Source organism: Cetorhinus maximus, chromosome 15 (assembly GCF_964194155.1).
Source record: "Cetorhinus maximus chromosome 15, sCetMax3.hap1.1, whole genome shotgun sequence".
Lineage (NCBI taxonomy): Eukaryota > Metazoa > Chordata > Chondrichthyes > Lamniformes > Cetorhinidae > Cetorhinus > Cetorhinus maximus.
In genome coordinates, this window is record NC_135893.1 from 18,602,781 (window position 1) to 18,629,236 (window position 26,456).

The following is a 26,456-nucleotide window of genomic DNA, read 5'->3' on the forward strand; positions in this document are numbered from 1 at the left end:
CATCTGGTATAGATACAGAACAGCGATATAATTCCAAATCAGGATGGTGTGTGCCTGGGAGGGGGACTTGCAGGTGGTAGTGTTCCAATGCTTTTGCTGCCCTTGTTCCTCTGGGTGGAAGAGGTTGCAGCTTTGGAAGGTGCTGTTGAAAGAACCTTGGCAAGTTGCTACAGTGCGTTTTGCAGATGGTACACACTGATGCCACTGTGCGCTGCTTGAATGAGATTGAATAATTAAGATGGTGGAAGGGGTGCTAATCAAGTGGGCTGCTTTGTCCTGGATGGTGTCAAACTTTTTGAATATTGTTGGAGATGCACTCGTCCAAGCAAGTGGAGAGTATTCCATCTCATTCCTGGCTTGTGGCTTTTAGACGGTGGAAAGAATTTGGGGAGGTGTTTACTCACACCTGAATTCCTAGCCTCTTACCTGCTCTTGTAGCCACAATATTTATATGGCTGGGTCAGTTAAGTTTCTGGTCAATAGTAATCCCCAGGATGTTGATGGTGGGCGATTCAGTGATGGTAATGCAATTGAGCATCAAGAGAGATGGTTATATTCTCTTGTTGGAGATGGCCATTGCCTGGCACATATGGCACGAGTGTTAGTTGCCAATTATTAGCCCAAGCCTGAATGTTGTCCAGGTCTTGCTGCATGCAAACACACTGGGCAGAATAATATGTTCGCACGTCGGCGGCGGGATCCGCACCCAGAAGTCAATGGTGTTCTGACTTCTGGGCCTGCCGTCAGTGTGTGCCTGATAATGTGTTAATTGCTGCCAATTAGCAGCAAGAGCGAGTTGTAGAACTCCATCTCTCCCAATGACTGCTGGAGAGCGAGACGCCTGGTCTCGGAGGCTGCACGCCGTGACCCGGAACAAGATCACGGCCGGCACTTTCAAGGGCCTCTTGGCACGGGACAGTGTCAGGTGACCCATCAGATGATCAATCTAGTGAATTAACTATACAGAGGTAAGATTTGTGCATTTTCCAGTCTGGTCAGGTAACTGCACTTAAATTGTAACTAATCTCTGCAATTCATGTCAAACTTCATAGGTGGCAGAAATTTTAAAAATCAGCAAGTCTCCCACCCTTTGGCATTGAGGAGTTGTACATTTGTTATATGTTTCCATACATAAATGGTTAGTGCCATCGGAGCGAGGGGAGAGAAAGGTCAAACCAGCCCCCAGATTCAGTGAGGCCACCCTTGGTGCCCTCCTGCATGCAGTTCATTTTTATGTGACCAGCTCGTGCCAACCACTGGCAAGAGGAGGAAGCCCAGCCAGACATGTGCTGTGTGGGAGGAGGTGGCCCAAGAGGTCAACAGTGTGGGAATGGTGAGAAGGATTTGGTCCAAGTGCCACAAAAGACTCAATGACCTCATGAGGTCAGCCAGGATGAGTAAGGCAGCAGTATGAGCAATCTTGTTCCAGTGTGCTACAGGTCTTGCTAGCAAATGCAGCCCTCTGAATCAGAGGAGAGTCCTCCTGATGAAACAATCTCCAAAAGGTTCCTCTGCTCATTCACATGAGCAGTTCCTGTAGTCGCTGATGTGTTAACTGGTCTCAGCTGCAGTTTGAAAACCCACCCAGAAAAGCTTACCCATCAAAAAAATGGATTCCCCACCTGTCATGATTAATGAAGGCATATTATTGTCTTCACAATGTATTATTGCTGTGAGTTCGGTCATTACCGACCTTAATTGCCTTCTCAATTTCCATTTGAATAATGCGGTTGAGTTTCTGACTTTTTGACCCGCCCACCTACCATATTATTGCAAGCCAGCATGATGATGAATACAGAAACGGGGCCCAACTTCATCACGCCCCATATTCACTCAGTGAAGTGTCTAATGCTCCCGATCTGGGAGCATATTATTCAGTATCTGAGGAGTCACAAATGGCACTGAACATTGTGCAGTCATTAATGAACATCCCCAATTCTAACCTTATGTTGGAGAGAAGGTGATGAAGCAGGTGAAGAGAGTTAGGCCTAGGACATCATCAGTGGTGTCCTGGGGCTGAGATGATTGGCTTCTAACAACCACAATCACCTTCCTTTCTGCTAGCTATGACTCCAACCATTATAGAGTTTTTCCCCTGATTCCCACTGACTTCCAATTTGCTAGGGCCCCTTGATGCCACACTCCATACATGTGGAGGGTAGTAGACAGGGGAAGGATAGGAGACTGGGGAAAGACAGGGGAATGGGGAAGGGCCAGGTCGGTGTTAATTGAAGGGCTGGTGCAAGAAATAGAAATGTCATACTGGAATAGAGTCTGATTGGACCCCAGTCTCTGACCGGACCCCAGACTCTGACTGAGGCGCATTAAGCTCATGAAGCAACCAAGATGATGATGATGAATCAAGATGCACCTGCCAGGAGAGCGTGGATATTCAAGCCTCGATCCTGATCCTCTGGGCAGCAGACATCCATCATGTAGGCGTGGCTCGGGTTGTCTGCTGAGTCGGCACTGAAGTCCATTAATACAACACCACAGATAGTCAGAATGATGCCCCATTTGTGGTTAGTCACTGTGTCAGCAACAGCAAGACCAATATCCTGGCCATTGAGTAGCAACGAGAGGCCAATCAGTGCACCTGGAGCAGAACAACATGGAAACAGGATCAAATCCAGAGCAGAAACAAACCCAGAACTGGATCAAACCCGGAACAGAACAACATGATAACAGGACCAAACCAGGACCTGGATTAAACCCCAAAACAGAATCAAACCTGGAACTGAATCAAAGACGGAAAAACTTGGATACAAAATTAAACACAGACACGGAATCAAACCCGGATCAAACTTGACAACAGGCTCAACCTTGGAACAGAATCAAACCCAATACAAAATCAAATTTGGATCAAACTTGGAAACAGGATCAAACTCACATTAGACATGGAACAGAAACAAACCAGAATCTGGAATCAAACCAGGATCAAAACTGGAAATGGACCAGCATGTTCAGAATAAAATTGAAGCAGGAACAACAGGCATCACAAGAGAAACAGACCAAAACCCTTCTCATTTAACACAAAGCAGCATTACCAACTCATCGTATCCCTCAACAATACCTACCCACATTCTCCCCATTTCCCTCAATACTTATCAATTGCCTCAGCCCCATTTACTGTCTGATATAATATCCTCCCCTGGTAATTTATTCCCTACTCAATTAACCTCTGAGTGAGAAAGTTCCACAACATCCGTCCTCACTCCTAATGTTCTCCTAGTGTTCCCGGGTCTTGAATCCTACATCTCCGAGAACCAATAATGCACTCAAATCTCTCGATTCCTTCCATAGCATCCATTTGGCCACTTCAGAAGCCCAGACAAAAACCATGAACCTTTCCTTCGGACTGAGGTACTTCTGAGAGGTTCCAATTCCCTGTAACTCACCAATTGCCAGAACCAGTATGAAGGGTCTGCGCCGGCCAAAGCGAGAGGAACAGCTGTCGCTCCAGGCACCCAACACAGGCTGAACCAAGAAACCTGCAACCACAAACAACCAGGTGTGAGAATGAGACCCTCCTGCAAATAACCCCCACAAATCCCCCAACACTGATCCTTGCATGGAACCACTAGCCGCATTCTGTCAATGAGAGTATCTGCCCATTGTCCCTACTCTCGGTCTCCTGCCATTCAGCCAATTTCCTAACCAGGTCAATAAATTGCCTTTGATTCCATGAGCTTCAACTTTAACTAACAGTCTTTTATGGCAGACTTCATCAAACATCTTGTAGAAGTCCATATAGATAACATCCATAGACATTCCCTTGTCCACTATTTCAGACATCTTTTCAAAAATTCAAGTAGGTTCATCAGTCATGGCCTACCCTTTACAAATACAAGCTCTCTCTCTCTCCCTTTCTTTCTCTGATCAGCTGAAAATATTCAAGACGTTCAGGCATCTTGTCCTTAATTCTAGACTCTAGCAATTTCCCAACAGATGTTAGATTAACTGGTCTATAATTCCCTTTCCCTTTCTTAAATAGCAGATTGACATGTGTACTTTTCTAATCTAAAGGAATGGCTACTGAATTGAGTGAACTTTGGAAGATTATTAGTTAGGGCACTTGCAATGTTCTCACCTACTTCCTTTAAAACCCTGAGATGTAAACTATCTGGTCCTGGGGATTTGTCACTCCTTGGTACCACAAGTCTTTCTTTTTAGGGGACAAGTTGCCTCCTCAGTACACAGCATTTGTCCAGATACAGTCACATGTTCCTCCATCTGTGGCCAACCCAATATCAGGGCTAGGCCCCAGTCTCTAACTAGACATAGCATCCCCTGAATATACATTGAAGAAATGTACTGTACCTAATATGGGACTGATGAACCAAACCATACTGTACAGTTCATCTGGTAAGCCCATTTGTAGGAGGATAGGAGTGACATAGGCTGTTTCCATTGCATAGCTGAACTCAATCCCAAACAGAATACACCCATTGAAAAGCAGTTCCAAGAAGGAGTGTCGTGGCGGGATCTCACTGAAATCAATGAGCTCGATGGGAATGGGAGTATTGGGAGGAGGAGGGGGAGAAGGCCGGATTAACTTCCTTCTCTTGGGATGCCGCTTGTAATTGTTGGCACGGTGACTAATATGTTGGGCGGTGGAATGGGGGAAGGTGCAAGTGGGGGGGCACCAGTTTGCCTGAGAAGTTGGATTTGGAAAGAGGACATCGCTGGGTGTGGTTGTGTTTGGGGAGGTCATCATGTCGCCCTGGTACCTTCCCTCCGATTAACTTCTTTCTACAGAGGAAAGACAGAAAACTGGGTTATGTACATGGTAATCCATTCACAAGCAACTGCTTAACAATCCAGACTACATCACCTGACAGTTCACATAATCAATGATACAGTCCTGCAGATTTGGGGAATTTGGAGAGAGGAACCTCCCTCCATCATGCACTTTCCAGCTGTGTCACTGCTTTCTGGAGAAGAGAAGACTGAGGAGTGAGCCAATAGAGACTTTTAAAATGACAAAGGATTTGATAGGCAGACATAAAGAAATTTTTTCCATTTTGGGGAAGTCCAAATTATGGGCCGTAAATATAAGATAGTCACTAATAAATTCATTTGGAAATTCCAGAGAAATGTCTTTAGCTAGAGAGTAGTTAGAATGCAGAATTCGCCATCACATGTTAAGGCAAATAGCATGGGTTAATTTAAGGGGAAGTTGGATAAGCACATGATGGAGGGAGGAATAAAGAATATGCTGAGATGAAATAGAGGAGAGTAGGTTAGCCTGAAGCATATACACTGGCATAGATATTGGACTGAAAGGCCTGAATCCATGCTGTAAAGCTTATTTAATTCTAGAGCATTGCACAGGGATCAGGCACAGGAACCCTCATAGGCACTACTCCTTCCCTACCTCAAAGATGCTGTGGCAGATTAAAGCTCCACCCATGTTGCCCCAGCAGAGATTCAGAATCAAAGCTGAGGACTGCTGTTTGTTTGTCTCAGCCACTGACATGGCAGTGCACTTAGCCCTGGAGTCACTGCAGGTGGCAGAGGATCTGTGTCCAATAATCCTCTTCAATTTTGTTCAGGTTAAGCAAGGATTGTTGGTGACGTCATTGGGAGCTTGTTGCTCCTGGAGGTGTTATTGAATCTGATGTCACTAGGGAGATCCTGAGAAGCTCTCCTGGCCCCAGACAAAGTCCCACCACTATTAATTCAGCTCCAGGATGCTCAGTTAGCACAGTAACAGCACCAAGGTGCTCCCCGGATGATAAGAATCCCTCTGTCATCAAGGCAAAAGAAGAAGGGAAAATTTACTCGATTAATGGTTTAATAGGAATGTTACTGAACAGAGACATTTTCCACTCCACTACTCCCCAAATTAAAAAAAGGAAAGCTGATCTTCTCCATACACAAATGGAAATACTGCAGATGCTGGAAACATTCAGCTAGTGAGGCAGCATCTGTGAAGAGAGAAAGTTACTCTTTCAGGTGTGGACCCTTTGCGCTTCTCCAGCTGACTGTGTGAATGTAGGAGTCTGATCCAGACTCCATTAAGGATTCCACTGAGATCATTCTACAGTGAGCCAGGGACAAAAGATGGACTAACACTGTCCCATGCACCCAAACCAGGACAATCATATCGCATCAGTTGGACTGAGATCAGCTTGCTCAGCGTACATCTTTACCGTGAAGTCTCAACTTCATAGAGGCCAAAATACCCAATCTGGGGGCCTTCCTGTGATCCCAGGTGGATCTGCCAATGAGATGTGGGAATCTGTGACAGAAGGAGGTCATTCAGGTGCAGGTTAAAAAAAAGAACCAAACTCAATCTCTGATGAGGACCTGGAGACTGACTATAGACTTCAAGTGAACAGAAAATGACTGCAAACTGCAAATATGACTGGGTGAGGGAGGGGGTGTGTGGTGGAGGGGAATGTGGAACAGAGGGGAGTACAGGGGAGAGGGGAGTGTGGGGGGAGTGCAGGGGGAGGGGAGTGCAGGTGGAGTGCGAAGTAGAGGGAGTACAGGGGAGAGGAGTGTGTGAGGGAGGGGAGTGCAGGGGGTAGTGTGGAGCAGAAGGAGTACGAGGAAGAGGGAAGTTTGGTGGAGGAATGCTGAGCAGAGGGAGAGGATGTGTTGGGGGGAGTGCAGAGTAGAGGGAGTACAGGGAAGAGGGCTGTGCGATGGGGGAGTGCGGAGTGTGGGAAGTATGGGGGACAGAAGAGAAGAATATGGGGGAGAGGAGTGCGGGGGAGAAGGACTACAGGGGGAAGGGATTGCTGGGGGAACGCAGAGTAAATGGAATACAGGGTAGAGGGAAGTGTGGGGGTGAGTGCGGAGCAGACGAAGTACAGTGGAGAGGGGAGTGCAGAGGGGCTGCAGGGGGAGGGGAGTGCGGTGGGCGAGTGCAGAGTAGAGGGAGTACAGGAGAGAGGGTAGTGTGGGGGAGGGGTGTGCAGTGAGGGAGTTTGGAATAGAAGGGAGTACAGGGGAGAGGGCAGTGTGGGAGAGGAGAGTGCAGTGGGAGAGTGTGGAGTAGAGGGGAGTGTCGGGAGTGCAGAGCAGATGGAGTACAGAGGAGAGGGGAGTGCAGAGAGCGCTGTGGGGCAAGGGGAGTGCAGTACGGGAGTGTGGCGCAGAGGGAGTACAGGGGAGAGGGGAACGTGGGGGGAGTGCAGAACATAGGGAGTTCAGGCGAGAGTGGAGCGTGGGGGGAGGGGAGTGCAGTGGGGGAGTGTGGAGCAGAGTGGAGTACAGGGGAGAGGGGAATGCGGCGGGAGTGTAGAACAGAGGGAGAACAGGGGAAAGGGGGTGTGGGAGGGAGTGCAGAGCAGAGGGCATATAGCGGAGAGGGCAGTGTGGAGGGAGGGGTGTGGGGGTAGTGTGGAGCAGAGGGAGGCCAGTGGAGAGGGGAGTGCGGGGGAAGAGTGCGGGGAGAAGGGAGTGCGGTGGGGAAGTGTGGAGCAGAGGGGAGTACAGGGGAGAGGTGGGGGAGTGAGGGGGAAGGAGGAAGGCAATAAATAAGGAAACAGAGAGCTGCTCTCTGAACTTGTTACAGCTCTGATCAGAGAATGCACTCAGGAAACACACTATCCCACACAGTCATTCACACTTACATTCTCTTGTTCACACACACACTTGAATTCCCTCATTCACTCTCTTACACTAACACACTCCCACATGTACAATTAGTCACACTCATGTTCACAAGCACATTCACAGTCACAAATTCACTTAATCTCAATCTCACACATACCCGTGCACCCTCTCACACAGATACACAAGGGATTTTTATGATAGATAAATGTGCTGGTTATGATCCATATGCACATAAAAGCCACATTGCTTTAACGATCTGTATTGTGCAAATGCTGTATATTTTCAGTCTCATTTGTTTAGTTTGAACATTCAGATTGTTTATAGTCCTGCACCTGACACATCACCAGCAAAGAACCAGGAGCCCAATAACACGATGCTTTAGATGAGGCCTAAAATAACAGTTTCCACAGCTGACTGCCCGGGAAAGAGCTGACACATTGCTGCTATTACCCTGTGTGAGGGATACCGGAGACAGAGAAGGGAGAGTAGGCCATGATGGAGCAGCTCTATAGCTCCTCTATCACAGCGACGCTGCTGCATTAGAACGTCACACAGGCAATCTGCAAAACTCTCTTTCAATTTAAGCTGTGCCTTTAAAACAAAATAATTTATTGTAGCTGAGAATTCACAGTACAATTGATAGCATCAATTATTCTCCCTGATTAAAACAAAATCTCCCTGTAATAATTCATGTAATTTAATATTGTAAATCCTTAAACAGCAGCATTTCACACCTTGATTTACTTCCCGTTCTTTGCAGTCGCCCTCAGATTGCTCTTGGTGTCTTTGATCACTCCTGACAGATCCCCACACTCTCTCATTGTTTCAATATTCTGATTTATTTGCCTTGAATAAAAGGCAGCTGCAAAATACCCAAGGTTAACAAAAGCCCCTCCGCCAAGCAGCCTCCCTCATCCTACAGCAGTCTCAGCATGTGACAGGGAGAGGCAAGCTGTACAGTAACAGGAGCCCCATCACCCATCCTCCTCACCAGCTTAGGCTGCTCATGTTTCTCAACAGCCTGCGCACAAAAGCTCAGTCTGAGATTGGCTGTAATTACCTCCGGCTAGGTTGCTCCTGTTCCTGGGGTGGGGAGTTCTAGCCTGCTCCTCCTCCTCCTGCATGTTTCCTTTCTTCAGTCACTCATTGTCTCTCCATCTCTCTCTCTCTCTCTCGCTCTCTCTGTCTCCCCCTCCTGCATTATGCCATCACAGTGCAGTGAGAGCTCCTGGAGACAGCCCCAGGCACTGACACTGGACCAGTACCAGCAAAGAGGCAGGTGCAGCCTTATTGACCAATGGGAATGCAGAGCCCAGACCCAAAGCTTCCTTGTTACAAAGCCTGTGTGTGGATAATAGATCCTAAATCTACCAATCGCAGAGCTGAGAGCAAACCCCAGCATTTAAGGCCCACAGAATTAATAATAAAAAACAGAAAGTGCTGGAAAAACTCAGCAGGTCTGGCAGCGTCTAGGGAGAGAGAAACAGAGTTAACATTTCGAGTCCAATATGACTGTTTTTCGGAACAGAATTAAAATGGGGAAAACTTGTTCAGCAAAGAGCAGAAGCAAGTGAAAGAAACAGAAGGGGGAGGGGGGCAGGAGGTGGGGAGACTGAGGGGTGAAAGGCATAGTTGGGGGCAGTGAGGGGATGTGACAGCAAGTAGCAGAGCAGCTGCCTAGAGAAATGGGCATGGAGGGAGTGGTGTGTGAAGTGTGAATGGACAGGAGCAGGGGTAGTGATGGTGGAGGTGGCCATTGAGAGGAGTGCAGGGGGGAGGCAGGAGGAACCCCAGAGGGATGAGGTCCTGGGACCATGTGGTCGATGGGACTATTATCAAGATAGAGCAGATGGGAATTTTAGCCAATGAGAGAGAATTATTTTACCCTGTCCTCTCCTCTCCAGTCTTCAACCCTAACAACTGCCCTCCCCAATACCCCCTCAACCCTATCACTCCTTCCCTCCCCCACACATCACTGCCTCCCTCCCCATCACCACCTCCCACTTGACCACTCCTCCCTCCTCAACAAACTCTCCTCCCATAACTCTCCGTCCCTATGACCACTCCTTCTCTGTCACTTTCTCCGTCCTCATCAATCCTTTCCTCTCTATCAAACTCCATGTTCTCTAGATTATTATATGTCAGTGATAAAAACAAAAAGCTAAAAGCTACTGCGGATGCTGGAAATCCAAAACAAAAACAGAATTACCTGGAAAAACTCAGCAGGTCTGGCAGCATCGGTGGAGAAGAAATCAGTTAACGTTTCGAGTCTTCATGACCCTTCGGCAGAACTGAGTATAGTTAGGAGAAAGGTGAAATATAAGCTGGTCTAAGGTGGGGGGGCGGGGGGAGAGAGAAGTTGAGGGTGGGATGATTGTGGAGATAAGCAAGCAGTGATAGGAGCAGATAATCAAAAGATGTCACAGACACTCCAACAATTAAACTTTGTTAGTCTTTCCACCCCACCCCCACTAGAGCTGTACTTTGAGTATCCTGCCTTCCATTCTTAATTAGCACTTTTCTTAGATAATATCACCACCTTCAACACCTCTTTGATCCTTTTGTCTGTGACATCTTTTGATTATCTGCTCCTATCAATGCTTGCTTATCTCCACAATCATCCCATCCTCAACTTCTCTCTCCCCCCGCCCCCCACCTTAGACCAGCTTATATTTCACCTTTCTCCTAACTATACTCAGTTCTGCCGAAGGGTCATGAAGACTCGAAACGTTAACTGATTTCTTCTCCACCGATGCTGCCAGACCTGCTGAGTTTTTCCAGGTAATTCTGTTTTTGTATTATATGTCAGTGTTGTGTTTGTATTGTCTGTTTTATGTGTGTATCTATGCTGTGTCTGTTTTCCATGTGTCTATGTTGTGTGTATCTGTGCTGCAAGTATCTGTGTTGTGTATATATTGTCTGTTTTGTGTGTGTATCTATGCCGTGTCTGTGTTTTCTGTGTCTGTTTTGGGTGTGGCTATGCTGTGTGTGTATGTGTTGTGTATCTTTCCTTTCTAAGTCTCTCCCTCCATGTAAAATCCCGAGCCTCTACTCTTGGCCACCCCTTGACTTTGTCATCTCACATGTTCTTGCTAGTTGCATCATATGAATTACAGTTAAGGCCATCTCTGATCATTTCTTTGTATCACTCACTACCACATCCCCTTTTCACACCCCAATCCTATCCCTTTCTGTATCTGTGCCTGGAAAAAAAAATCGATTCTCCATTTCACTTACAACTTCACTGCAAAATCCCGACTGTCAAGCCTTTGGCCCTCTGTTTGCCACAACATTTCTGAATTTGCTTAGCCAAATCCTTGTTTCCACTTTTGATGCCCTAGTCCCCAATAAAACCATTAATTTGTCTCAGTCTGGCTGTTCCCCAGTGCAGCCCTCATCTCTGCTCTCTGAAGTCAAGGGCTGTAGACTTGAAAGGATATCGTAGACAACCGATTTAGCCTTTCACTGCCAGACCTGGATGGATCATTTAAAACACTATTGGATCCTACTCTCATCTGTTAAAACTGCTCACTATTCCAGGATCATTGTGGATTCCAGGATAATTATAACCAGAGAATCATTTGCAATGACTTCTCTTCCTGCTGCTGTTACCTTTGGTGTTCCCAATGATCTAACCTTAGCCCCTCCTATTTCTCATCTACATGCTACCCTTTGGTGAAATCATCCAAAAGCACAATGTTAATTTTCACATGAAGTTTTGTTTTTGGTCCCCGCTCCAAACTTCATCTCCTGGTTACCGATTCCCTCCCTTTCCCTAGCAACAGTCTGAGATTAAGCCAGTCACATTAGACCCCAAGGTGAGTTTTTGACCTCACATTTGTGCCATCACGAAAACTATTTCTACCTCCGTAACATCATCTGACTTCACCCCTGTCTTATTTCATCTGCTGCTGAAACCCTAATGTCTTTGTTACTTCTAGACTTGACTGTTCCAACCAGCAATCCTGGCTGGTCTCCCACATATTTTACTCTCCATAAACTTGAGGTCATCCAAAACTCTGCTGCCCATGTCTTAACTCACACCTAGTCTTGTTCCCCTATTACCCCTGTTATTGCTAACCACATTGGCTCCCGATCAAGCAACATCTTGATTTTAAAATTCTCACCTTTGCTTTCAAATCCCTCCATTGCCTTGCCCTTCCCTATATCTGTAATCTCTTCCAGCCCCACAACCCTCCAAGATATCTGTGCTCCTCTAATTCTGGCCTCCTGTGCATCCCTGATTTTAATTGCTCCACCATTGGTGGCCGCACCTTCAGTCGCCTAGGCTCCAAGCTCTGGAATACCTTCCCGACATCTCGCTGCCTCTCTTTCTCATTTTCCTCTTTTAAATCACTCCTTAAAACCTACCTCTTTGACCAAGCATTTGGTCATCTGTCATATTTCCATTTGTGACTTGGTGTCATACTTTGTTTTACAATGCTCCTGTGAACTGCCTTGGGAGGTTTCATTATGTTAAAGGTGTTAGGTTCTTGTAGTTGTATGTCTGTGTTGTGTCTGTGTCTGTGTCTTTATGTGTGTGCGTGTCTATGTCATGGATGTTTTGTTTAAGTGCTTTGGAATGCTTTACTATGTGGAAGGCACTGTATCAAACATGTTGTTATTTTGTGTATATGTGTTGCGTGACTGTGTTTGTATATGTACTCGTCTTTGTTTTGAATGTGCATGTGTATCTTGTGTATGTCATTTGTGTTTGCGCCTGTGTAAGGAAAGTTAATCAGATTGATTTGAAGTGTGCTAATATTTCCTTAGTTCCTCAGGGTAGCGTCCGAGGCCCAACCACCTTCAGCTGCTTCATCAATGACCTTCCTTCTACCATAAGATCAGAAGTGGGGATGTTTGCTGGTGATTGCACAATGTTCAGCACCATTCGCGACTCCTCAGATACTGAAGCAGTCCATGTCCAAATGCAGCAAGATCGACAATATCCAGGCTTAGGCTGACAAGTAACATTCACACCACACAAGTGCCAGGCAATGACCACCTCCAACAAGAGAGAATCTAACCATTTCCCCTTGGCATTCAATGGCATTACCATCGCTGAATCCCCCACTATCAACATCCCAGGGGTTACCATTGACCAGAGACTGAACTGGACTAGCCATATAAATACCGTGCCTACAGGACCGTGTCAGAGGCTAGGAATCCTGCGGCAAGTAACTCACCTCCTGACTCCCCAAAATCTGTTCGCCATCTACAAGACACAAGTCAGGAGTGTGGAGAGTGTGTATGTCATTTGTGTTTGGGCTCTCCACTTGCCTGGATGAGTGCAGCTCCAACAACACTCAAGAAGCTCGACACTATCCAGGACAAAGCGGCCCACTTGATTGGCACCTCATCCACAAACATTCACTCCCTGCACCATCGACGTACAGTGGCAGCAGTGTGCACTGCAGGAACTCACCAAGGCTCCTTAGACAGCACTTCCAAACCCATGACATATACCACCTAGAAGGACAAAGGCAGCAAATACATGGCAACACCACCACCTGGAAGTTCCCCTCCATGTCACTCACCATCCTAACTTGGAAATATATTGCCGTTCCTTCACTATTGCTGGGTCAAAAGCCTGGAGCACCCTCCCTAACAGAACTGTGGGTGTATCAACACCACATGTACTGTGGCGGTTCAAGAAGGCAGCTCACCACCACCTTCTCAATTAGGGATGGCCAATAAATGCTGGCCTAGCCAACAACGCCCAAATCCCATGAATGAATAAAAAAAACATTGGAGGTTTAAGCAAGCAGTGGACTTCTGTCTGAACTGACCACCATTCGGACAGAATTTCTCATTGCCCCTGTGTCCAAAACCTCCCTCAGGAACCTTGGCCCCACTGTTTGAGCCGTCTCGCAGAATTTCCTCTGTGCTTTTTCATTCTGCATGGAGAGGTTTCCTCTTCACCTCCTCACCCTAGTCAACCATCTGGGCACGCCGTGGCATTCGTCCTGCAGTCTGGAGGAGGTGGGGAGGCCCCCATTGGAGGGCTGTCTATGTGGGAGTCCTCCTCTTTACCATCGGGGATTTGGTGTGGGCGGTGTTGCACGCAGCAGTCCCTTGCAACCATAGGTTAAGATGGTTCACGGGCTGCCAGGTCACCTGTATTTTCTGCGGCCATGAGGAGTCCGTATTCCATGTGTATATAGATTGTCAGAGGTTGCAGTCCCTTTTTGATTATCTGAAGATTCTGTTCCTCAGGTTCTGGTTGCACTTCAGCCCCACGCTTCTGATCTTTGGCCACCTGGTGCGGTGCAGGGTGGGCCGATCGGACAGATTCCTCGCTGGACTGCTCCTGTGCCTAGTCAAGTTGGCTATTAACAGGTCCAGGCAGAAGGCCATGGAGAGGGTCATTAGACCTGACTGCCCCTATTTCACAGCTATGTTCACGCCCCGGTGCCCCTGGAGAAGGAGCATGCAGTGTCCACTGACACACTGAGGCTTTCCATGACCGGTGGACGCTGCAGGAGCTGGAGTGCATCATCATCCCCAGAAGCACATTATAATTTGATTTATTAAGTTTCCTTTAAAGTTTTGTCTTTTGTTACAGTGCCCCTTTAAGTAGCTGTTAATTTGTTTGCTCATTTTGTTTGTGTGTGTGGAGGTCTTGTGGTACAGTGGGCAGTGTCCCTGCCTGTGAGCTAGAAGCTCCAGGTTTGACTCCCACTACAGGACTTGATGACCAAGGAAGGTGTGTAACGCAGCCAAACAGGCTGACTATCATCCTGCAAATCCTTCCAATATATGCTGTTGGCAGGTGGGAAGAGTGGGAGAGGTTCCTGGTCAGCCATGTGATGGAAAGAATGTTGGCGCCTCTACCATTATTATCCATGGTTCCAGACTACAACATGCATGTGAAAGTGTATGTTGCCACAGAAATATGGACTTTCTGAATGAACTGTAACACACCACCACAACAAATGCAGCATTGTTATTGACTTTTCCTTGTACTGTCGTAATTTTAGCTTTTAGCCTTTAGCTTTAACTGTTGTTTGTTAAGCAGGGAAATCTGATCCAATTTTAAAGTGGTGACCATTGGACCTTTGAACTGAGATTCACCCTACAGCAAAGCGCAGTTTCAGCAGTATGTTGCCACCTGCTAAATGAGGGAATTTCATTAAAAACATGACATTGAATGCAGATTTTTCAGTTTCAGGAAGCTGTATTCATTTGATAAATGGGAAAGGACAACAGTAGGTGCTGCAAAAGGAAGCAACTGGCATTATGTATTGAATTAGTATTTCTATATAATGGAAAATGGAGTTGGTGCTGAATGGTACAAATTAAATACACAACATCATGCATTTAGTTAGTGCCTTTGAAGTAGTAAAATGACCCAGGGCAGAATTTAGCCCTTGGCTGGCGGGTGGACAGCCGAACCCCGCCACCGAAACAGGGCCCGCCGCCATTTTTGAGCAGGCGGGCCAATTAAGTCCCGCCCAGCGGAAGCCCGACAGGGGGTGGAGGGGATCCCCATCTGTCAAAGTGCGCTCTTTCGCGCATGCACTGCTCCCTGAGGCAAAGTCCTGTCTCAGGGAGTTTAGTGAAAGGTAAGTAAACTCTAAAAATAGAGAAATATTAAAATTATTAACATGCCCCCCTCATGTGACAATGTCACATGAGATGGGACATGTTAATAATAAACACATAAAATTTATTAAATTTTTTTAAAAACGTACATGAAACTTCATCCCGCCAGTGGATGAAGTTTCATTAATAATCTGCAGCCCGCTGGGGCTCCTGGCCTGCCCGCCAGCCTTAAGGTTGGCCGGGCAGGATGTTTAATAATGTTAATTAGCCTGTCAATGGCCTTAATTGGCCATTGACAGGTCAGCGGGCGGGCAGCTGATTTCGCTGTCCACCCGCCTTCATGAATATTTAAAGGGACCGGGATGACGTTGGGGGTTCCTCCCGACGTCATCCCGCGTCATTTTCCCCTCGGCGAGCGGGCCCCGCCCCCAAATCACCAAGGGGAAAATCCTGGTCCCAAGGTGCTTCATAGGAGAGTTCTCAAACAAAATTGGACACAGAGCTGCATGAAGAGATATTATGATAGGCAACCAAAAGCTGTTAAGGAGCAATAATGAGCATGTTCTTGAATTGGAAGGAAGTGACTGGTGCTGTCATTCATATGAACATACACATTAGGAGCAGGAGCAGACCATTTGGCCCCTCAAGCCTGCTCCACCATTCAATAAGATCATGGCTGATCTGATTGTCACCTCAACTCCATTTTCCTTCCTACCCCCTATGCCCTTTGACTCCTTTGTCAATCAGGAATCTATCTAACTCAGCCTTAAAAATATTCAATGACCCTGCCTCCACCGCTCTCTGGGGAAGACAGTTCCACAGACTCATGATCCTCTGAGAGAAAAAATTTCTCTTCATTAAATGGGAGACCCCTTAATTTTAAACTGTGTCCCCTAGTTCTAGTCTGAGCTACAAGGATCTGCGTTGAGGCCTCAACTATTTTTTTTCCCTGATAGAATTTCCAAAATCCATGAACACCACCACCTAGAAGGACAATGCAGCAGGCAGATGGGAACACTGCCACCTCCAAGCTCCCTTCTAAGTCATACACCATCCTGACTTGGAAATGTCTTACCACTTGTTCATTGTTGTTAGGTCAAAGTCCCAGAATTCCCGACCTAACAGTACCTTTACCATGCAGCCTGCAATAGTTCAAGAAAAATGCTTGCCACTCCCTTTCAAGGCAATGAGGGATGAGCAATAAATGGCTTTGCCAGTGACACCCATGTCCCATGAATGAATTAAAAAAAAATCACCCTATTTATTAATGACTTAGATAATGCAATAGAGAGCCAGTTATCCAAGTTTGCCAATGACACAAAGGCTGGAATTTTATGGCCCCATTGCGTCAGGTGACATGGCGGGCGGGCGATACAATATGGCGAGAAGGCCAAAAATCGGCTTTATGCCGTTGTGAAACCAGTTTGCAATCGTCCACTCCACTCATCAATGGCGGGCCACATTTCCCACCGCCGGATGTTGGGAACTCCGTTTTAATACATTTGCATCTAATTATAAGCCCTGCTCGCTGGAATCATCCTCCCAAGTCAAATTTACCGCCCACATCAGCGTGACTTCAGAACAGCATTCTTCACTACTGCCTTTAAAAGGTATGCACTTGGTGACCTGAACTTCGAGGGGAACTCGGAGGCGAGTGCACAGAACCTTGGGCACGCTCAAGCACATCATCCGTAGGACATCAAGGATGAGGTGCTTTGCATTTGCTAGGGGCACAGACAAGTCGCTTTTCCCTGGCTGGCTTTCAATGTGGTGCCAGGCAAGGGTTCCAGAGCGGGTCAGACTGCAGGTGGGGCTGAGGGGGTGGGGGGCGGAAAGGCAGCACAGACAGACTGAAGGAAAGACTCAAGCACATGCCGGGGGTTTGGTGGTGGGGTGGTGAGGGAAGCGACCATGCACTTGGAAAAGGTTGTCAAAAGTGAGCATTCTTCTGCAGCTGAGGCCATTCAGCTGCAGCTCCATTGACATACTTGGAGTCGGCCCTCTGAAGCTCTTCTGCCCACTCAAACAATGCAAAAACATGGAAATGCCATCAAATGTTCCAGAATTTTTCACCCCTCGGGCGCAGACTACAAATTAATGTGCGTTTAAGGGGGCAGCAGAGCAATTGGCCAACCAGGCAAGTAGTACAATCACCTTGTGAAAGGTGGCCACGGTGCATTCACTGGTGGAGGAGCTTACAGCCCCTTGCAATGTCTTTATTAAGTTGTGGACCAGTATCTATTATGGTTTAAGCTAACAGCGCAGCCTTGCAGTGCGGTTTGGAGAATGCCTGCACCTGAGCTGAGAGCACAGCATGCAGTCCAGTAGCCGAAGCTGCCGCCAGTCAAGTGGAGTGAGGCGGAGGTGGGTAGGGTTTCAGACAGCCAATGAGTGCAGTACACACTGGCAATCCAAGTGGTGGCTAGCACTCTCCCGCATGCGTGAAGGACCCTTCAGACTTAACCAAGAGAGGTTCTTAGGACACATATACCAACGCACGCATCTCTCTCTTTGATCCTGCAGGAGGAGAACATTAGGATCCTGGAGCCTGCTGATTTAGCAGCATGCCTCATGGCTTACAGAGACCAGAGAAGTAGAAGAAGAGAGTGGCGGAGCTGCCTGGCTTGGCAAAGGGAGGAGCAGCTCCCTCAAGATGAAGGGACGGCAGGGCCTGCTGTGCACGCAGCTGAAGATCCACAGAGAGCCGTCACTTGTAGACGCCTCAGTAGACCCAGGGTCTATAGACGGCACCTGTCATTCCTGCAGATGACTGAGAACCAGTGTCGCCAAAGAATGCGCATGTCTAGGGAACTGGTCGGTCACATATGCCACCTGCTGTAGGCTTTGGCACCACAGGGACGTGGAGTACATCCACTGTCAGTGGCCATGAAAGTGACTGCGACACTCAGGTGACCTGTGTGGGAATTTGAAAGCTTCTATGCACAAGTGTATCCAGGAGGTCACGGACGCCACCTTCGCAAATGCACAGAACTTTGTGCATTTCACCCAGAATTGGGAAAAGGAGGGAACAAGGGTGCCGGGATCTGCGCAGATCTCAGGTTTTCCACAGGTGCAGGGCGCCATCGACTGCACTCCTGTGGTGCTTAGATCTCCGTGGCAATAAGCAGTCAACTACGTCAACCGCAAGGGCTTCCACTCACTGAATGTTCAGCTGGTGTTCGACCACCACAAACACATCCAGCATGTCTGCGCACAATTCCCAGGGAGCGTCCACGACTCCTACATCCTTAGCAGACCTCAGATCCCTGACATCTTCCAGGGTCCAGAGAGGCTGCAGGGTTGGCTCCTCAGGCTCAAGGGCTACCCACAGATATGTGGCTGATGACACCATCGCACTGGCCAGACAAGGCAAGCATGCTCGGGAGGCCCTCATAGCTGCAAGATTCATTGAGGATCATGACGAGATGCAATGAGGAGAGTCCTGACATCCTCACTTTGCATTGGTGAACATTTGATCCCTGTGTGGCTGATGGCAGCGCACATACCCTCATGCTCAGGCTTATATCGTGGAGACTCAGCAGAGGCCATAATAGTTGCTAGAATCCAGGAGGATGATGATGACATGAAGTGAGGACACTCCATAGATCTTCACATAGCCTCTGTGAATGCTTGATGCCTGTCTAGCTGAGGGCATCTCGCTTGCGATCCATGATCAGGATCATATCATGGAGATGCAGCCGTAAAATTTTAAATGCGCCTGATCCTTTGTCAGCCTTCAGCACCTGAACTCTTCAGGAGCACAGTGTTACCGGTCACAGATGCTGAAGAGATGGAGGGCCAGCCCTACCTCAGAGGTGCTGAGAGCACACAGAGAAAATGACAAAACTCTGTGATGCCAGCCCATGACATTCTGGCAGCAATGATAAGCACCATCGAGATGCAGGCATTGGTAATGTATCCAGTGAGTGTTAAGCCAGACATCACTTTGGTCTGAAGGTTACACACTGCACAGGAAAGAGACCCTGGACTGAGACACCTGCCTTCATCTTGTGCAGGAACTAAAGTTTCACATCTGAATGACATGAACACTGCTTGTCAGAACAAGGAGCCATTGTCAAGGAGCCATTCTTGGGATAAAAGCGAAATACTGCAAATGCTGGAAATCTGAAATAAAAACAGAAAATGCAGGAAAAACTCATCAGGTCTGGCAGCATCTGTGGAGAGAGAAACAGAGTTAACGTTTTAAATCCGTATGACTTCTTCAGAGCTAAAGAGAAGTAGAAATATAATGGATTTTATACTGTTTAAGAGAGGGTGGAGGAGATGGAATGAGATAGAAAGTCAGGGATAGGTGACAGCTAAGGAGAGATTGACAAAGCTGTCATAGACATAAGACAAAGGGAGTGTAAATGGTCGTGGTAAAGAACAAAGAAGGTGCTGATAGTGGCATAAAGGTAAGATAGCAGAAGGTGTTAATAGCAGAACAAGGGTCAGCGCTCTGAAAGCAAAACATAAAAACAAATGCAGATGGTCCTGTTGGGGGAGTTGGGGGGGGGGGGGGGGGGGCGGCGGTGGGGGTTGGGGAAAAACAATTCAAAAATGAACAAATAAATAAAAGAATAAAACAAATTTTAAATAAATAAATAAATAATGGATTTAAAAAAAGGGGTCAAGATGGAGGAGAAAGTTCATGGTCTGAAGTTGTTGAACTCAATGTTAAGTCTGGAAGGCTGTAAGGTTCCTTATTGGAAGATGAGGTGCTGTTCCTCCAGACATTCTTGGGAGTTTATTTACAATAGAGAACATTAAGTACAAGTGACTAACACCTGTGCCCAGGCTGTGCAACTATATCTTCCTCACCTTTCTAACCCAGCTGTTATGTCTTGATGCTCCCCTGACATCCACAGTGGAGGTGGAGGCAGCCTGCTGACTGCTACGCCCTGTCTGTGATGGCCTTGACAGGTGTCCTCTGGAGGGCCGAGACCTGGAGGGCCCCGGCCTGCTTTCAGGGTCCTGCTGCATGGCAGTGGCCCCTGCACGGCCTGTGGTGCTGGAGCTGCAAGGGTCACAGGAAGAGGGGATTTGGATGGACTGGACACTCCCGGAGTTACCCGGGTGGATGGCCCCAGGGTGTGCATCTGATGATCTTCCTCCCAAGGGCCCTTTGACTGACTTCTTGAGGAGAAGGGGAAGGTGGAGTGAGATCGAGCTGCCCCACACCCCTCTCGCGTTGATACCGTTGGAGGTCAACTATGGCATCAGTTCAGCCTGGACCAAGATCTCCATGGTGGCCGCCATCCTACCAGCGTTGGCCTCAGTGCATTGGCATGCCGGTGCTATCACCTCAGAGTGAAGGCGGACGGACTCCTCCATCGTGCCTTGCAATCTGAGGAGTGCAGCGAACATCCCTTCCTGATGTTCCCAAGCTTGCATTTGCAACTCCAGCAACTGTGACATGGCCAAGTTCAGAGGCTCATCATCTGACTTGCGGATTTCTGGCCTCCAGCAGTCCTCTGAGTGCCAGAAACCTGGGAAGTCCCTGCCGCCAGCTGCTGTGGACACAGGCAGTGTGATGTGCTCACCAGATTGTGACCCTGAGGCTACTCTAGAACTAGATCCCACCGAGGTGTGCGTCTCTGCGCTGATGCAGAGTATGGGTGAGCGCTGTGATGGATCTTCAGTTAGGGTGTCATCAGATTCTTCTTCTGAGGCGCCTTCGAAGCAAGGAGCTGGGTCGTGGACCTCCTCAGCTGCTTCCCAGATTGCGAAAGCAAGGAAAGATAATTAGTGCATGGCAGGGACTGCGGAACCAGGAAACGGACTCACAGCATGGTTGTCTGATGGATGTTGTGCTGCTGGATCCTCACTTGGTTGAGCACAGCCGACCTCACCGTCAGCACAGGAACGGTCCAGATTGTTGCCAGGCAGCTTGATGACTCTGTTTTCAAAGTCTGTGAGGACCTTGATGTCAGTCATTCCTCCACCAGTCTGCGACCTCTGCCTTTTGTTGTCTGCTAGCTTGTCCTGCATGAATACAGATGGAGAGAGTGTAGGCAGAATGCCTGGCAGGTCAGATGATGCCTCGCATGTGTGGGTGCTGAGTGGTGCTATGGACGGGATGAGGACATGATCCACAGGGCAGATGAAGGTGTGTGTGAGAAAGTGAATGGTGATATCCCTTGAGCTGGCAGTGAATGAGATACCTGTGAATATGTGATGGGCTTGTGAGTGTGTGAATTGAGAGTGATGAGATGAGTATCTTACCCTGGCAGAATAGAGGAGATCATTTACTCTCTTCCTGCACTGGGTGGCTGTCCTCTTTTGTGGAGTGTTGCTGACCACCGTTGCCACCGTCTCCCATGCTGGATTGGTGACTTTGCTTGCTGGCCTTTGCCCAGAGCATGGGTAGAGGACTTTATAGCAGGCCTCCACAGTGTCCAGTAGGCACCCAAAGGGGGCGTCGCTAAATTTGGGGACAGCAAGTTTCCTCCCTTTGGCAGCCATGACTTTCCAGTAGCTTCCGATGCCTTAGAGAGAGCTAGCTCTGTGCAGGGGTGCCCTTTAAATATGGCGTCCGGATTACTGGAGGCCTGAGGTGACGACGGAGCGGGCTAATCAGAGGATGTCCCACCAGCGATCTGGCATTTTTCCAGAGAATATATTAATGAGGTAGGATGTGCCAGGAATGGGATGATACGGTGTGAAAAGTCGCCATTGTGACCAGCAGGTAAAACATCCTTTTTCCCGCCCGCTACCACACTTTGTGCAAATCTGGGACGATTCCACCCAAACATTGATATTGTAAGTAGTTTAGATGGAAGAATAAAATTACAAAGAGACAATAATAGAGTAAGTGAGTAGGCGGAACTGTGGAGATGGATTTCAATGCAGGTAAGTGTGAGGTCATCTATTTTTGACTAAAAATGGATACATTCAAGTATTTAAATTGTGAAAAGCTAGGAAACAGGGGTAGTCCACAGATTTAGGGGTCCATATACACAGATCATTAAAATGTGGTAGTCAGGTACAAAAAAAATATCAAAAATGCAAATGGAATGTTAGCCTTTAAAGCTCGAGGGCTAGAATACAGAGGGGAGGAAATTTTACTACAGCTATACAAAGCCCTGGTTAGACCACATCAGGATTTCCGGCTACAGTTCTGGGCACTGTACCTCAGAAAGAATATATTGGCCTTGCAGAGAATGCAACGCACATTCAGTAGAATGTTACCTGCGCTCCAGGCATTAAATTCTGAGCAGAGATTACACAAACTAGGCCTCCCTTCCCTAGCCCACTGGGCCAGACTTCCTCTTAATTTTCCCCTTGCCCTAATCCTGTATTCACATGTTCATTTTGTTTCTCAGTTACCTCCCCCATGCCCTCTCCAAGTTCATCTTGTCCATGTGACCCAACCTCCTGCTCCCTCAACCCTATTCCCACTAAACTGATGACCACCCAACTTCCCTCCCTGCTCTCATGTTAGCTGGTATTGTTAACTGTTCTCTCTCCTCAGATACTGTCCCCTCTCCTTCGAAGCTGCCTTCATTATCCCTCTCCTCCAAAAGTAAATCATTGATCCTTCCATTCTTGCAATCTACGGCCCTATTTCCAACCTCCTTTTCTTCTCCAATGTCCTTGAGTGTGCTGTTCCTTCCAAATCCTTGCCCATCTTTCCCAGAATTCCAAGTTTGAATCCCTGCAATCAAGCTTGCACCCAGCCACAGTACAGAAATAGGTCTTATCAAAGTCACAATCAACAACAAATGCGACTGTGGCAAAGGTAAACTAGCCCTTCTCAATCAGTCTGCAGCTTTTGACATGGTTGATCATACCATCCTCCTTCAACGTCTCTCCACTGTAATCCAGCTGGGTGGGACTACATTTACTTGGTTCCATTCTTATCTATCCAGTCATTGCCCGAGTATCATTTGCAATGGCTTCCCTTCCTGCATCTAAACTGTTACGTCCAGTGTTGCCCAATGATTTATCATAGACCCTTCCTATTTCTCATCTACATGTTGCCCCTTGGATGCATCATCTGAAGGCACAGCCTCAGTTTCTAAATGTACACTGATAACACCCAGCTATGCCTCACCACCATCTCTCTATATTCTTCCACTGTCTTTAAATTGTCAGGCTGCTTGTTTGCCATCCAGTATTGGATGAACAGAAATTTTCACCAACTTTTTATCTGAGGACTGAAGCCATTGCCTTCATCCACCACAAAATCTGTTCCCTAGTCACCGACTTCATGCCTCACTCTGCCCACTGTCTGAGCTGAACCAGACTGTTGGCAACTGACACTGAAATGAGTTCTGACCACATACCTACACTACCACCAAGATCCCTATACCCACTCGAAGCAGTTTGGCATATTTTAGTAAGTTAAAGGTGCTAGATAAATACGAGTTGTTGTTGCTGCTGCTATTGGTGCCCCTGGACCTGAACCCCAGTGAGTATCAGCACCTTCAGGAGAGGAGGGGAGCTGAACCCCAGTGAGAGTCAGCAACTTCAGGAGAGGAGGGGAGCTGAACCCCAGTGAGAGTCAGCAACTTCAGGAGAGGAGGGGAGCTGAACCCTGGTGAGAGTCAGCACCTTCAGGAGAGGAGGGGAGCTGAACCCTGGTGAGAGTCAGCACCTTCAGGAGAAAAAGGAAGAAGATAGAAAAGAAATAAATATAAGAGAGTAGAGGAAAAATGCATTGACCACAAAATTGAGCTCTGTAGTGCCCGTAGTCTCCGTACTTAAGGTGTCATTTTGGTACCAAAATGGCACTTGTGCCACGCATGCATATTTCTCAGAACACCAAAACCAACTTGGTGAGGCATTAGCACAGGATTTTGAAGGATGTGCCTGAAGAATGCCGAGGAGGCAGATTCTGATGTCAGTGTGTCACATTTATTTTGACACCAGTGCTGTCTTTTTCAACTTATAAAAAAATTCATTCTCGGGATGTGGGCTTCGTTGGCTGGGCCAGCATTTATTGCCCATCCCTAGTTGCTCTTAAGAAGGTGGTGGTGAGCTGCCTTCTTAAACCGCTGCAGTCCATGAGGTGTAGGTACACCCACAGTGCTGTTCGGAAGGGAGTTCCAGGATTTTACCCCAGCTACAGTGAAGGAACGGTGATATATTTCCAAGTCAGGATGGTGAGTGACTTGGAGGGTAACTTCCAAGTGGTGGTGTTCCCATTTATCTGCTGCCCTTGTCCTTCTAGATGGTAGTGGTCATGGGTTTGGAAGGTGCTGTATAAGGAGCCTTGGTGAGCTCCTGCAGTGCATCTTGAAAATGGTACACACTGCTGCTACTGTGCGTCGGTGGTGGAGGAAATGAATGTTTGTGGATGTGGTGCCAATCAAGCAGACTGATTTGTCCTGGATGGTGTCAAGCTTCTTGAGTGCTGTGGGAGCTGCACTCATCGAGGCAAGTGGGGAGTATTCCATCACACTCCTGACTTGTGCCTTGTAGATGGTGGACAGGCTTTGGGGTGTCACAGGGTTCCTAGCCTCTTACTTGCTCTTGTAGCCACAGTATTTATATGGCTTGTCCAGCTCAATGGTAACCCCAAGATGTTGATAGTAGGGGATTTAGTGATGGTAATGCCATTGAAAGACAAGGGGCAATGGTTAGATTCTCTCTTGTTGGAGATGGTCATTACCTGGCCCTTGTTTGGCGTAAATGTTACTTGCCACTAGTCAGCCCAAGCCTGGATATTGTTGGGGTCGTGCTGCATTTGAACATGAACTGCTTCAGTATCTGTGCAGTTGTGGATGGTGCTGAACATTGTGCAATCATCAGCGAACATCCCCATTTCTGACCTTAAGATGGAAGGAAGGTCATTGATGAAGCATCTGAAGATGATTGGGCCTTGGACGCTACCCTGAGGAACTCATGCAGTGATGTCCTGGAGCTGAGATGACTGACCTCCAACAATCACAACCATCTTCCTTTGTGCTAGGTGTGACTCCAACCAGTGGAGAGTTTTCCCCCTGATTCCCATTGACTCCAGTTTTGCTAGGGCTCCTTGATGCCACACTCGGTCAAATGCGGCCTTGATGTCAAGTGCAGCCACTTTCACCTCGCCTCAGGAGTTCAGCTCTTTTGTCCATATTTGAACCAAGGTTGTAATGAGGTCTGGAGCTGAGTGGCCCTGGCGGAACCCATACTTGGCGTCAGTGGACAGGTTATTGCTAAGCAAGTGCCACTTGATAGCACTGTTGATGACCCCTTCCATCACTTTACTGATGATCGAGAGTAGACTGATGGGGTTGGCTGGGTTGGATTTGTCCTGCTTTTTGTGTACAGGACATACCTGGGGAATTTTCGACATAGCCGGGTAGATGCCATTGTTGTAGCTGTACTGAAACAGCTTAGCTAGGGCAAGTTCTGGAGTACAGTACTATTGCCTGAATATTGTCAGGGCCCATTGCCTTTGCAGTGCCTTCAGCTGTTTCTTGATATCATATGGAGTGAATCGAATTGGCTGAAGACTGGTATCTGTGATGCTGGGGACCTCTGGAGGGGGCTGAGATGAATCATCCACTCGACACTTCTGGCTGAAGATTGTAGCAAATGCTTCAGCCTTATCTTTTGCACTGATGTGGTGGTCTCCCCCATTATTGAGTATGGAGATATTTGTGGAGCCTCCTCCTCTAGTGAGTTGTTTAATTGTCCACCACCATTCACGACTGGATGTGGCAGGGCTGCAGAGCTTAGATCTGATCCGTTGGTTGTGGGATCGCTTAGCCCTGTCTATTACTTGCTGCTTATGCTGTTTAGCATGCAAGTAGTCCTGTATTATAGCTTCACCAGGTTGACACCTCATTTTTAAGTATGCCTGGTGCTGCTCCTAGCATGCCCTCCTGCACTCTTCATTGAACCAGGATTGATCCCCTGGATTGATGGTAATGGTAGAGTGGGAGATATGCCGGGCCATGCGGTTACAGATTATGTTTAGGTACAATTCTGCTGATGCAGATCGCCCACAGTGCCTCATGGATGCCCAGTCTTGAGTTGCACAGAGGAGGGTATCCTCAATATGAAGGCGAGACTTTGTGTCGACAAGGACTGTGCGGTAGTCACTACTACCCATACCGTCATGGACAGATGCATCTGCATCAGGCAAGTTGGTGAGGATGAGGTCAAGTATGTTTTTCCCTCTTGTTCGTTCCCTCACCACCTGCCGCAGACCCAGTCTAACAGCTTTATCCTTTGGGGCTCAGCCAGCTCTGTGGTAGTGGTGCTACCGAGCCACTCTTGGTGTTGGACATCGGATTCCCACATCCAGGGTATATTCAGTGCCCTTTCCACACACAGTGCTTCCTCAAGTGATGTTCAACATGGAGGAGCACTGATTCATCAGCTGAGGGAGGGCGGTATCTGGT

At 47.7% G+C, this 26,456-nt stretch overlaps 1 protein-coding gene across 2 annotated transcripts in view; it reads right to left on the bottom strand.

Annotated features, from left to right (window-relative positions):
• The window catches only part of slc45a1 (solute carrier family 45 member 1), a 33,749-nt gene extending 28,951 nt beyond the window's left edge, over nucleotides 1-4,798 (bottom strand). For both annotated transcript variants that reach the window (XM_078557958.1, XM_078557959.1), the window contains exons 1-3: nucleotides 4,321-4,798; nucleotides 3,399-3,491; nucleotides 2,372-2,596 (exon numbers count right to left, since the gene is read on the bottom strand). In XM_078557958.1, the coding sequence (XP_078414084.1) occupies nucleotides 2,372-2,596; nucleotides 3,399-3,491; nucleotides 4,321-4,717 (715 nt within the window). In that variant the 5' untranslated portion in view covers nucleotides 4,718-4,798. The remainder of the gene's footprint in view (nucleotides 1-2,371; nucleotides 2,597-3,398; nucleotides 3,492-4,320) is intronic.
• Between the last annotated feature and the right edge of the window lie 21,658 nt (nucleotides 4,799-26,456).